This window comes from Colius striatus, chromosome 12 (assembly GCF_028858725.1).
Source record: "Colius striatus isolate bColStr4 chromosome 12, bColStr4.1.hap1, whole genome shotgun sequence".
Lineage (NCBI taxonomy): Eukaryota > Metazoa > Chordata > Aves > Coliiformes > Coliidae > Colius > Colius striatus.
The window spans coordinates 22,665,876-22,679,384 of NC_084770.1; the positions used below are offsets into that span (position 1 = coordinate 22,665,876).

General features: G+C 46.6%; 1 protein-coding gene across 11 annotated transcripts in view; it reads left to right on the plus strand.

Annotated features, from left to right (window-relative positions):
- The window catches only part of VEPH1 (ventricular zone expressed PH domain containing 1), a 98,538-nt gene that overhangs the window by 77,240 nt on the left and 7,789 nt on the right, over window positions 1-13,509 (plus strand). For all 11 annotated transcript variants that reach the window (XR_009819512.1, XM_062005612.1, XM_062005611.1 and 8 more), the window contains 2 exons: window positions 1,592-1,709; window positions 11,847-11,983. Coding sequence is in view for 10 of the 11 variants with exons in the window: in XM_062005612.1 (XP_061861596.1) it covers window positions 1,592-1,709; window positions 11,847-11,983 (255 nt within the window). In the remaining variant the exon portion in view is untranslated. The remainder of the gene's footprint in view (window positions 1-1,591; window positions 1,710-11,846; window positions 11,984-13,509) is intronic.

A 13,509-nucleotide genomic window follows, 5' to 3' on the forward strand; every position in this document is an offset into this window, starting at 1 on the left:
CACAGCCAGACATGACCAGGGAGCCCAGCAAGGCAGCAGGGAGGGCAGCACAGCTCTCAGCTGCAGCCTGGCTGCTCATCTGCCACACGAGGACAGGGAGAAGAGCAGGGCTGTGGGGATGCTGCCCTACAGCACCTGCTTGCAAATGGAGCCAACGCCTGTCCGAGACCTTCTTTGTGTGATCGTTGTGTTCCCACGTGTTGTTAAGCCCCTTTCTCTGCATGTTCCTGCTGGAAAGGAAAGACGACCTTTGTTGTTTAGAGTTTCTCAGGTGGTGAGTCATGCTTCCCATCCTTCAGAGAGCCCCTGTTAAAGTTAAAATGGGATGTTTGGCTCAGCTGAGTTTGTTAGCTGGGATGATGGCACGAGGTCAGAAGTGGTCTCTGGTATTTCAGTTCTTGTGAAAATCACCATTTCCTCTCCCTTTCCTGGGCAGAAGGAGGCTGGGGGTGAGAGATGCTGTGCTGCCAGCTCTCCCTGAGCCAGACAGCCTCCTGCTCCCTCTTTGTTGATAAAGCTTGTCTGAAAAGGCCCAAATCAGACAACTGCATCCTTGGCACAGCCTTGTTCAGTGCAATGAACTAATGTCCCTGGCAAGGGGTGGTATTTTCCCCACTGGCTGCGTAAATCCATGTTTTCTTTGGGCTGCAGCATGTGGTGTTGCAGATCTGTGAAGTCCCCACACAAACAAATAGGAGCACTTTCTGAGTGGTCCTGGCAATCCCTTTTGTGTTTGCAGTGAGTAACTTGGTTGCTGCTATTTAGCACCAACATTTGTTTAAGGGTGAGATGACAATCTGTTTTCAAAGTAAATAATAGGGTTTAAAATGCACTGAATTATACAGTCCAGTTACTAATTGCCTCAAGAGGAGTATCCTCTGGCTTTTTCCGTCCTTGAATCTTCAAGTACACCTTCTGTAGGTTTCTTTCACAAGTCAGACATTGGCAGATGCATAATCCTTAATTCTCTGGCTTGTCACTGGCAGAGTACCATCTCATTTACCCGGGTGTGTTTTGTGTGAGCTAAATCAGTCGCGTTCTTGCTTTATTTTTGGAAATGTCCATATTAACGTTCATATTCAACTTTTGTGTTAGTGCTTCTCACCAGATGCTGGGTTCAGAGACTCAAGTCATTCATTAAGGTCCCCAGCCACCGACTCTGCTTTGGTGGGGGATGCATCTGCACAGGAGAAGTCCCCAGCACCACAGTGTGTTACGAGAGACCACAACCCTCTGGATCAATTGCAAAGATCCTGAGGGAGGGCTGGAGGTAATAAAGGTCACTGAGCTGGTGGCAAAGGTGCTGGGCAGGACTGCTGAGCACATTGCTGGCAGCAATAAAAAAAAACTCTAGACTAGTTCTCTGCCTCCTACAAACTAAGATTTAATTTATACATTATCTGCCACTGATGATAGAGAGAGATACACCTCCTGCTTAGCACCCTTGTGCCATCAGATCATTTGTCCTCAGGACACATGGAAAAGGACACTCAGCCCCCACTGTGCATTGCTCTGGTTTTGGGTGATGAGCTGTTGACCATGCAGTGCTTCATCTCATGAGTGAGTCTGTGTTTTCTAATCATTGCCCTAGGACCTGGACCATGTGCAGATGCACCTGGAAGAAGTGAGGTTCTTTGATTTGTTTGGCTACAGCGAGGAAGCTGGGGCTTGGCAGTGCTTCATGTGCAATAACCCCGAGAAGGCAACAGGTAAGTGGGCTGCCTTCACCACTGGCAGGCTGTGTGTGGTGGTGGGTAGAGGATGGAGCAGAGCTCACAGATAACACAATATCTCTGGTGATGCTGGCAGAGGTCGGGGAAAAGGGAAAGCAAACTTTCCAGCCTAGCACAGGCAGTGTCTGTTTTAACCGGAGTTCTCCATTAAACTCCCCTCACCTCAGTATCTCTGGTGAGACAGTCAAGCACAAACCTTTTCAGTGTGTGCTTAGAGGGATACAATCCAAAAATGAACATAGACTCATCATTCTGCATAGCTACCAACCCCTGGGGGGTGAGAGGGATCTGCATCCACCTTGAAGTATCCAAATAAGAGAGCTGCATCTGCTGGAACACGTTCCAGGTTCACTGGAGACTGCAGAGGTGCCGCTTGTCAGGGCACATGGGCACTCGATTCATGTCTTCTGTGTTCTTGGAATCAGTTGCTTTAAAATCATTGAATCTGTAGCAGACATTTCCTTAGGGACAAGGCATAATACTTGAGCTACCCTAGAAAACAGAGTGAGTGGAAAACACACCTTTTCCCAGGTAAAATACCCCAGAGATTGTTTTTTTGAAAGCCTCCTGGTGCCCATGTGTTTTAGATCAGTGCACTGAAGTGCAAAGCAGTGACTTTGTTTTTAGATGTTGTTTGCCACTCTGTTAAAAGCCTGCACAGTTCTGGCCAAGAGTGTTGAATATTTTGGCCAAATCTTTGAATAATTGGCCGTTTCAGCTATTTATTTTAACAGCTAGCATCTCTTTATATTTCATCAACCTTGAATTTAGTGAGTCTTGCAAGAGTGGCACAGCCTCTGCTGCAGGCTGGGCTGCCTGTGGGTGTCTGACTATCTTCCTCCTTCCACAACTCTCATGAGACTCAGAGACTGTAAAAGAAATCATGTGTTGAGCTGAAATTTCATCTCAGTACCGTGGTCTAGCTGTGGTTTGTCTGTCAGTGATAGATGTACGTCAAGCTACAAGGAACAGGGATCTGTCTTGTTTAAAATCCCAAAGCTTGATGAAACAGCCGTGTTTGGAATTGTCAAAGACATTTAACTAGCCCAAAAAGGGGAATGTTTGCTGCAAGCTGTTGATTGTCCTGGCAGGACAGCTGTATTGGAGCCAACAGCCAAGAAGAAGGTGGCAAAGGCAAACTTTGGGGGTAACGCGAGGCACCATTCCCTTGTTGATGCCATGGGGTTTTTCTGATGACCCTACTCTGGAGACATCAAAGGCCAGCTGGCATCTTGCTTCCTTGTTGCTCTCCTGACAAAGCACCATGTCCTGCAAGGAGAAGTCTAAGAAGGGCTGGAATCAGGCTGTGGTGTGGGGAGGTCCGTGGGGCACAGGACCATGGCTTGTGCTGCCAGGAGTGTGGTGTTGGGACTGGCATCCAGACCCCACTGGTTCAAATCCCCAGTGAGCCCTTCAGTGCTCATTGGTTAAGTACAGGAGCTTACAAAAGTGGGGAACATCTCTGTATCACTAACAAGAGCCTCTTGAGTCTCTTTGCAGAGCACGTGACAGCTCAAGTAGGGAACACTGCACTCTGCCTGAGGGCAGCAGTCCTGGGCTGTGGGGAGAGGGTTGGCCCCTTCATTGTTGTTTCAGGCTGGTCCAAAACCACGTCTCAGAATTGTAGGCTGCAGATTTGGTGTCACAATATCCCACAGAGATGAGGGAGGAGGCAATATCTCTTGCAAGGGCTCCCCACTTCCCCTAGCTGCTGTGAAAAGGCTGGGGTGAGATGCTGACCCCACGGGGGTCCCTGGGTGTGTAAATATGGCTCTCTGTTCACACACTGTGGGCAACAGAAGGGACTGATGTGCTCAAGGCTCTGCCCTCCAACCTGAGCAGTTTCCACCCAGCAGTGTCGCAGTTTTGTCCTTCCCAAGCACTACCCAAATCCACTCTGCCTGCAGAGGTGGGCATGAATCGCTCAGCTGGCCCAGGGGCTGCCCTCATCCAACTCACCCAGCAGGGCCAGGCACAAATCAGACTTTCATTCCTCTGTGCTGGGATTTACATAGGCCATTGTAACTTACTCTGCCTCTTCTAGGAATGGGAAAACCAAATCTTTGGAGTTACCTTTTTCCCTTACACATCAAATGTCAACCAAAGCCCAGTGAAAAAACAAAAGGCAACTAGAGCAACAAGGTGTTAAATGCAGTGCTACCTCCCCAGTAGATGCAATAACTTGAGATTCAGTGTTTGTTTTCTTGCATACCACAAGAAACCACATTTGGAAGGTTTTCCCTCCTCAGGCTCTGAAGGCACTGAGAGTGATGCCAGGGGTTTGCAGGGCTATTGCTGCCCATGGGTCTGCCTGCCTCTCTCCTCATTAGAAAGGTTTGCAGCCTGCCTTCCTCCCTCCCAGGCTGCCTCTGCTGCTGTGGCCCAAGAGAAGAGGGAGAAGACTTTAATAAACGAGGCATTAAATTGAATGGGGCTTTGAGAAAGCTGGTCCAGTGGAAGGTGTCCCTGCTCATGGCAGGGGGGTTGGAATAAGATGAGGTTTAAGATCCCCTTCCCACCCAAACCACTCTGTAGTTCTGTGAAATGTCAATGTCTACAAAATCACCATTTACCCTTTGTTTTACAGCCAGGGCTGAAAGTTCAGGGGTGCCTGTAAGGATGGTCTGGAACAGGAGGAACTGAGCACAGAATATTTTTGGACTGTAACTGCCCTTTTTATGAGCAATTACTTTATTTGTATCTGTTGAAAGAAGAGTTTGTAAGACAAGCACAATGTGAATGTCATCATTTGCTTCTCAGCATTAAAAGCCTTTAGAAGCCCAAGAACATAAAGTATTGAATGGGTCATAGCAAAGCTCAGCTGCAGGAGAGGAATGTGGAAGGTGGTGGTTCAATGAGTATAAATCTGCAGGTGAAGGACAAATTCACCTTAGTATTGGTGATGTGGAGCTGGGAAGAGCTGTGGGAGACACACCAGGCTCTTTCTGGGTTTATGAGATCTGTGGTAAGAAAGAGGCTTTGGAGACATTTAACTGGTAAGAAATGTAAAGGCTGTAAAGCATCTGTGATTTTCATTCTACAGTGGGACAGAGCCTTTGAAACCTCAAATCCTTTTGAAAGACAAGAAAGCAATTTCTCCCTCTCAGCAACACTGTTTAGCAACCAAGTTTTTGGAGAAGGAATTCAGAGGCAGATTCTTTCTCTCTGACTCTCTTTTGTTTTGTATTAAAGTTGGGTTTTGCTGCATTTTTGGGATGCCATGTTGCAAGATGCCATTTATCCCCCAGACCTAGGAAAGCATCATGACTTAAAGCCTAGATCTTGCCTCAGGATGCTAGATCAACGATGGGGTTTTTGTGGACGTAGCTGGGAGGATTTTTGGAGCCAGACTACACTTTGAGATTGTGAGGAAAGAGGCAGTTATGCTTAAGCAACGTGGTGGTTGTACTCAAAGAGACAATTAACCCAGAGAAAGTTTGGGTATTTCTCAGGCATTCTTCTGATTGCAAAGCAGCTCTTATACAACCACACTTTTCCAGAAGTGCTGATAAATCGTCCCAAATTGCTTTTTCCTGACACCCAGGAAGAGCATTCCCACAAATCTTACTCATCTGCTCAAACACACATCTGTGCCCTGTGTGTGCAGCTGCTCCCAGAGCCAGGAAAACCAGGTTACACCATTTCTTTTCAAATGAGGACCATTCAAGTGGGGATAGGAGGCATTTGAAATGTTGGTGAATGCAGTGTGTCCCTCTTGTCAGGAAAAGCTGGCCTTTTAAGAGCCTCATTTCGACATAACTCGATAGCTGGAGAGGGAATTGCAATACATTCCCTATTCTGGAAGCTTACAAAGAAATTGCAGTAATCCCTGTGGGCTCCACATTGTGCCCATGGGCAACAACTTGGGTAGAACTGAGGGGGTTTTTAATGAATTCCTCTTTAAAAAAGCAATTCACCCGGAATAGCCTACACCATATTCACTTCTGAATACATTCCTCTTTTGCTAGTAGTGGTGATTATGTAGTGAACTGAAATATCCCAGCTATAATGCTTGCTGGAAAGTCATACAAAGTGGCATTTGGTAATGTGTCCTTTCCAGGGCTTCAACAGAACCATGATGATTAATGAGAGTGGATCCGTATTCCCTCAGGTTAATTGCATTTATCTTTGCTTGCCACCCACACATTCCGTTCTTTCAAGTTAAGAGGAGTTTATTATCATGAAGATCATTCATGACTGGGCTGGATTTTTGTGGGTGATTTTATGTTTCACCAAATGCAAGACTGAATGCTTTGGGGTTTATCTGTCTTGAATTCATCTTGGAAGGGTTTGGAGGGGTTTTTTGACCTTTTATTCAGTGCTCAAGTACTTTTTATCCACTACTTGTAGTTCTGGAGAGGAAGAAAGATACATTTAAGAGATATTCATTCCTATGGACACATCAACAGATACTATTCAGGGTTACATCTATTTTGGAGTCAGTGTCTCTACATCAAGATGGTTTAAGAAGCAATGGGTATTATAGTAAATACTTTTCATTTGGAGTTTGGGTAATATTTTTAGCCTTATTGTGTGTTCTGCATGGAAAAAAAAAAAAAGGAGAAGTAACAGCAAATCTGTAGTAAATGTAAAGTTCTGAATCCTTTACCTCCTTTTCTCAACCTAAAGATCTCATTATACACATCAGCATACCACCACATAGAGCGATTTCAAACCTAAGGATGATGTGGTCACATAGTTTGACCTTCTGTAAAACAATAGTCAAAGAATCTCGTCCAATAATGCTTATCTCAAAGAAAAGTTTTCTCTTTGATCTGTGTTACTTTTGCATGTTTTGTTGAAGATCTCTAAGCCAGATTGTTAAAAGTCAGGTGGAGGAGAAGCCATGACATGCAGAAGTCGTTCCTCAGTAATTTAACCACGCTGTTAGAACGTGGGTTCTTTTCCAGCCTCTCCCTAAATGCTGCATCTCATTCCACCCTACTCTGCAATGCAGAAAAACCTCTGTTTGTAAACTTTATCTTGATCTTTGCTTGGGGAAATTAAGGAGAATACACTTCTTCAGTTTCTTGTGATGCAAATAATCCCCTGAAAGAGCAGTCTCAAGTCTGAAGTCGTTTGATTTGTCCTTATTAATGCAAAGGGAAGAGATCAAAATCAGACACCATTTTCCAATCATCAGTCTCTGTACCAGGAATATGCACACCCCAACTGGCAGCTGATTCCAGGGGAGGGTGTTAAATCTTCTAACTACGGTAGAAATGCAGATGCTTCTCTCAAATAACCCTTCTCTGTCATGGAAAGGAGTGGGGGTCACCAGCTACTCAATTCAGTTCTGGGAAGGGTTGAGACAGAAGAACAAAGCTCTGCATTTCTGAGGCAGTAGAGATTTACTCATGATGTTCCTTTCTAAGAGAGCCTGCTGTGGTGACTGAGTAAAATGCCAGTGAGGACTGGGACGGGCTCCATCAAGATGTTTGAGGGCTGAAGCTCTTGCCCTGTAAGGAGGGGCTGAAGGACAAGGGCTGGTGGAGGCAGAGCTGAAAGGGGGACTTGATAGTTGTCTGTAACTATAAGGTCATCAAGAAGACAGAGCCAGGCTCTTTTCAGTGGTGTTTGGTGGAAGGGCAAGAGACAACAGTCAGAAACCAGAACAAGAGAGGCTCAGACTCAAGGGAAAACTTTCCCACCATGAGGATGGTTGAGCATTGGAACAGCTTGCCTAGAGATGTTATTGAGATTTTCAAGTCCTGGATGGATAAATCCATGAGCAACTTAGTCTGACCCCATAGGTGACCTTGCTTTGAGCAGGAGGTTGGATGACAGACCCCTTGAGCTCTCTTCCAGCTGAATTATTCCATGCTCCTGTGAAGTTAACCGCAACGAAAATAAGCAAAAGTGCTTAGAAAAATATTGGAAAAGAGCTTCATTCTTATCTTTCATGAATCTTTTCCCTCTAATCAGACCCTCAGACATACTGGCATCAGATTCATTACGATGACTTTGGAAGCTGACATCAGAACTCCCCGTGGGCTTCTTTGTGGATGTACACAAGAAGTGTTCTGTTAACATTGCTTCCAGCCACCAGATGCTGCTTAAAGACAGGTCAACATTTCTTCAGTAAATCCTACTTTTCAATGATTGTGGCCACAAAAAGCCACTTTGTGCCAAACTTGCACATTCGCTTCCTTTCTCATGTTGCAATCCTTATCACTCAGTGTCTTCTGGTCCCCACACTTTTAGTGCCTTATACCTTCTGGGTTTGGGTTAAAGCGTGTTCCTACTGCTCTGGAATCAGTCTCCAAGCCATTCCCATGGGACCAAGAGGCAGGTAGATCCACAAGACTCAACTGCTGAGCAATCATCTTTCCATATCAAGCCTTTCTTTTGCTATATCTAGGTGTTTATGCAGCTGTCATTACGCTCTGAAAGTCCTTGTGCTCAGTGTGAATTCCATGTTCTTGCCATGTAGGAGCAAAAATTCCTTCCCTGTCCTATCTTTGTCATTTTCTTTTTACTTGAAGTGATATTCTTTCCTCTTTCTTTTATGCACACTCCAGGAAAGCTTGCTGCTTGGTGCTGCTGGTTTGAGTTTCTCAGATTCACAGCTTTTTGCTCTCTGTCTCTCGCTGGGTAGACGTCGTCACAGCAGCATCTTGGGAGATGATATGGAGCCATGCCCTGTTATCATCCCCCACATGCTACTGAGATGGCAATTTCCTGACACAGAGCTGCATGTTCTCATGCTGAGAAAACATCCTCCACCAGGAGAGTGCACATGTGAATGGAAAATGATGGGAATGGCAGGGATATTACCCTGTACATCACTAAGAGCTTCGATGAGGCGTTTGCACAATAAGGAAAACATCAGCTTAGATGCTGTTTAAAACCAATTATAAGAATGGAAAACTTCGTTCTCACACATCTGACACACTGTAATGCTGCTTTTATACATTGGGAACAAAGTCACCAGAAGATGGACTTGTCCTCAGAGCTGCTAGACAGCTGCCAGCTCCATGGGACTGTTCTTTTGCTTAGCTTCCAAAGAAGAATGATGCTTAAGGATGATCATTAAGGGTATATCAGCAAGTCTCAACTGCAGAAATGCCACATAGTACCTGATACAGCCTTGGAAAGCTGTTTGTAAAAAAAAAACCCAGCCCTTCTGTTCCCAGTATGTGCTTCCCCTGCAAAGCCAATGTCCTCTCTGAAGGATTCTGGTGTAGCTGCAGGCTGAAATGACCACCCAGACCTGCTTGAGTGTCAAAGCCAAGGCTCATCTCAAGTCTTAGAGACCCATTATTTTTCAGAAACAAATTCATCTGAAAACCCCAGATTTTCCCTTGTTCAAAACAGATGATTGTTTTCTCTGGTATTTTTTATTCAACATCCTTTGACAACACCTCACATGCATCTTGCAGCCTGTGTGAGATGGGTTTTAGCTGCTCTCTGATCTGTTTGAACAGAGATTATGGTTATTAGGGAGCTTTGCCACTGGATATTGTTTCTCTTGTCTAGAAAATGGAGAACATGCCTGTGCAGGATTCTTTTTTGCCATGGATTCATCAACAGTTAACTCTGTGTGTTTTATATGCCTGTAAATTGAGCATAGACCCCATGGCTCCTTCACCAGGACAAAAAAAGATTGCCAGCTGAGGAAGTATCTAAAACAGCTGAAAATGTGCATCTGTAGTAGTTCTGAAAACAATATTTAACACAACTACAAGCTTTTTATTAGCGGGCACTTGATAAAACAAGGCTCTGTCCTGCTAACGAGCGTGTTGTGAAACGGGTGCAGCCCCAAACCAGCTTCCCTGTGACTTTATGCCATTTTGCAGTGACAAAAATAACAGAGGGAGACAGCCAGCCTCTGTTTTGCCTTGTCCTGTGCCAGGCTGGGTGGTGTAACCCATCAGTGCTGGAATGCAAATACACTGACAAGAGCTGCTGTGTCGAGCTGGGGATGCGGCGGGTGGCAAGGAGCAGAGTGACCTGTTTGATCATGGAAACCACAGCTGCATCGGAGCTGAAACTTGGCCACCCCTGTTTTCATCCAGTCCCTCTACTTCCAAAACCCCCTTATCTGCAGAGACAGAAATATTTATAGTCTTGCTTGAGGAAATTGGGATTGTACACACTGAAGACCCCCAAAGCCTGCTTCTCTGCCAACACAAACAGCGCTGGGGAGGAAACACATTCTTCATCTACATCTGATGCATTGTGTTTGCCTTGGTTGTTTTCCCTCTACCAGGAGGGAGGCAGTGAAGTGCATGCCCAAACAGCTATAAAGCCTCTGAAAGCCCAGGTGCTACCTTTCTACCTGATCTCTTCATGTGCTCAGCACCACACCAGCCTACTGCCATGTGGGCTCCAACAGGCTCAGGCACAGACAACACGCAGATGCTTTCAAGGAAATCCTTACTGGCCAAACTTCCACACTGAAGTATGTGAGTATGGCTGGCCAGAGGATAACTGACCATCTGACAGATGCTGGGAAGGGCTCCAAGTCAAACATCGCATCAGAAAACATCCGTTCGCAGGCTGCTCACGCCTTGGACTGCTCTTCAGCCCATCTGATCATCTGATCCATCGTGGCCTGTCTATCACTGAATGAATAGAAGAGTAAAAAGAGACCCAGCCGTGTTATCAGAGAGTCTGGAACTGTTTGGTCCATGTGTGAAGGGCAGTGGCTTCAGGCTGCTCTGTGGTTATGGTTGATAGCCCGTGGTGATCTCTTTGGTTGCTGAGCTCCTCTTGTGCTGGGAAATTCCTTTTTGCATGCAAGGTTTGGGGAAAAGAGGTTTTCTTTGCTTGGAGACTTGAGCTTTATTTTGCAAGGAACTGATTGAGGGAAAATCAAACATAAGCTATTTTGCTAAGGCAAAGTGAAGTCACTTTTCAGACCACTGTAGGAGATGAATGGACTGGAAAGTGGCTGACCTGAAGGGAAAGCTGCTGAGTGTGCCTGGATTTCTGCTTCCACAGCTACTGAACTCCATACTCTGCCTTATGGAGTTCTAGGTCCACTTGAGATTATTCTTGGGCAATGCACTGTGTCACGGGTCATTGTGGGGCACAATGGGAACAGGAGGGAGCAGGAGAGACGTTGGGTCCCTGGGGGCTGAGCTGTGAGTTGCTCTGGCTTTTGTAGGCCAGAGGAATAAATTGTGTGGGGTTTTTTGGTTTTTTTTTAGAAATGGTAGAAAATACCACATTCCTGAGCAATCAGTGCTGTGAGATTTACAGCATGGGACTCTGGGCTTGCTGTAAGGGTTATGTTTTACAAAATGGATTGCTGATGTCAACTGTCTTTTGAAATATGCCTGAAGAGAGAGCTGGAAAAAACACTGAAGATGGAGAACAGAGAGTGACCTCTACAAAATGCAGGGCTGGGTTATTGCATGAACCCTGGATAAGGGAGGGCTGGCAATAAACACATCCCTTTCCCAAGGGAAGAAGGAGTTGTGTCTCTGGAGAGTGAGGAAGGGAAGGGTCATGCCTGGGAGACAAAGCCCAGGATTCACCAAACCCCTTCTTAACAAAAAGTCACATTTCTGGGCTGGAATTATCTAACAAGAGGTTGGCAATCATTCCAGTGGGATGGTGCCTTGTCTCTTAGCCCCACGTGGACATCCCATTTCTGGCTCTTCATTCCTTCTCCACAGGGCTGCTGCAGGGAGGTGAGCTATTGCAGTTAGTGGAGAGTGATATCCTCAGAATATTCCCATCCAGAAGACTGCACAGCAGGAATGTAACTGTCCTGGATGCTGGAGTGTGGATTAAAGGCTCAGAGGCAGCATAAATGCCTACTTTGAATTGTATTAAATGATAAATTATTATCTCAGGGCTGAGGAACAACTGGGGGTCGAAACGGTGGGGAGAAGTACGTGATGGCTGAGGGAATAGAAATAGGGATGGACAGAGGAGCCTGAGCTGTCAGCTCCATCTGCAAGGCCTCCCAAGCAAAACATAAGTAAGGGATGAAATGTCTGTCTGGTTCAGTGACAGCTGAATGCTTGAGGTCGGGAGGAATGTGGCGGTGGAGCTGGCACAGCTAAACTGCAAAAAAGAACTTGTCTGCAAAAGCCTGGCTTTCATGTGGGGCAAAGACAGGTCAGAAATAACTCCCTGGTCATGTGTTCACCTCCCCAGTGGTGAATCAGGACGGCCAGCCTCTGATTGAAGGCAAGCTGAAAGAGAAGCAAGTGCGGTGGAAGTTCATCAAGAGGTGGAAGACTCGGTACTTCACCCTGGCCAGCAACCAGCTGCTCTTCCGGAAGGGAAAGTCTGTAAGTCAGGAGCCCGTCAATCTGATTTCTCTCTTTCCTTCCTTCCCAAGGGCATTTCACAGAGGTTTTACCACTCAGCTTTGCCAAGGGGTTGCTCACCAGCTTTAGCTTTATGTTATTTCTCTCTAGATGAATAAGGTGAGATTTTCAAGGGTTAAATTGACATTGCTCTTGTTCAGGCAACAAATGCCCAGCACTGTGACCCCTGTGTCTCAATAATTCATACCCTGAAGCTGCTGACCTGTGCCTGAGCATCCTCCCCTCTGCCTCAGGGCATCTCAGGGTCACCTCTCAGATACTGGAAAAGCTCCTGTTGCTGAAGGGATTACAGAGTTCCCAGCCTTGAGTGGTGATTGTTTATTTCCTTGGATAAACACAAATTCAGTACGTTCTGCTTGGGTAAAGAGATTTTTCCGCTTGCAAAGCACAAGGGATGCAGCAACCCCAGGTCATGTGCTGCAAGACACTGCTTCTAGAGCACGGGACCAGCAGTGCTGGAGAAGGAGGTGGTTATGTTCAGCATATCTGGAAGGTCAGGCCCTCCTGAACACCTCAGGGTACTCTCCAGAAATCATGCAAGTGTTCACTTCTTTGGAAAGCCTTGCTGCTTTTGTGCATTAATGACTGTACTTGAGATGATGGAGTTGTAATTGGTGCTGTTAATTAATTAATTGCTGTAATTGGGCAGAGAGAAACCTCATGAGGTTCACCAAGGGCAAGGGCAGAGTCCTGCACCTGACAAGAAACAACCCCATGCACTAGGACAGGCTGGGGACTGACCTGCTGGAGAGCAGCTCTGCAGAGAGACCTGGGAGTGCTGGTTGATTATAAATTAACCATGAGCCAGCAATGTGCCCTCGTGGCCAAGAAGGCCAATGGCTTCCTGGGGGCATCAAGAAGAGCTTGGGCAGCAGGTCAGGGAGGTTCTTCTCCCCCTCTACTCTGCTCTGGTGAGGCCTCATCTGGAGCCCTGTGTCCAGTTCTGGGTTCCCCAGCTCAAGAGGGACAGGGAACTGCTGGAGAGAGTCCAGCACAGGGCCACCAAGATTCTGAGGGGACTGGAGCATGTCCCTTATGAGGAGGAAAGTCTGTGGGCCCTGGGACTGCTCAGCCTGGAAAAAGTGATGACTGAGGTGAGACCTCACCAGTGCTAAGAAATACCTAAAGGGTGGGTGTTGAGAGGATGGGGCCAGGTTTTTTTCTGTGGTGCTCAGTGTCAGAACAAGGGGTGATGGGCACAGGCTAGAAGTTCCACTGGCCCAGAAGGAGAAACTCCTTTGGTGCTGAGGTAAGGGAGCCCTGGCCCAGGCTGCACAGGGAGGGTGTGGAGGCTCCTTCTCAGGAGGTTTCCAAACCCACCTGGACACGTTCCTGTGCCCCCTGAGTGAGGGGAACCTGCTTGAGCAGGGGGTTGGGAGGGATGAGCCCTTCAGGGCCCTTCCCACACCTACCATTCAGGGATTCTATGATCCCACAGGAGATTTGTTCCTGTGCACCTCCAGCACCTGGCAGGACCAGCCCCATGC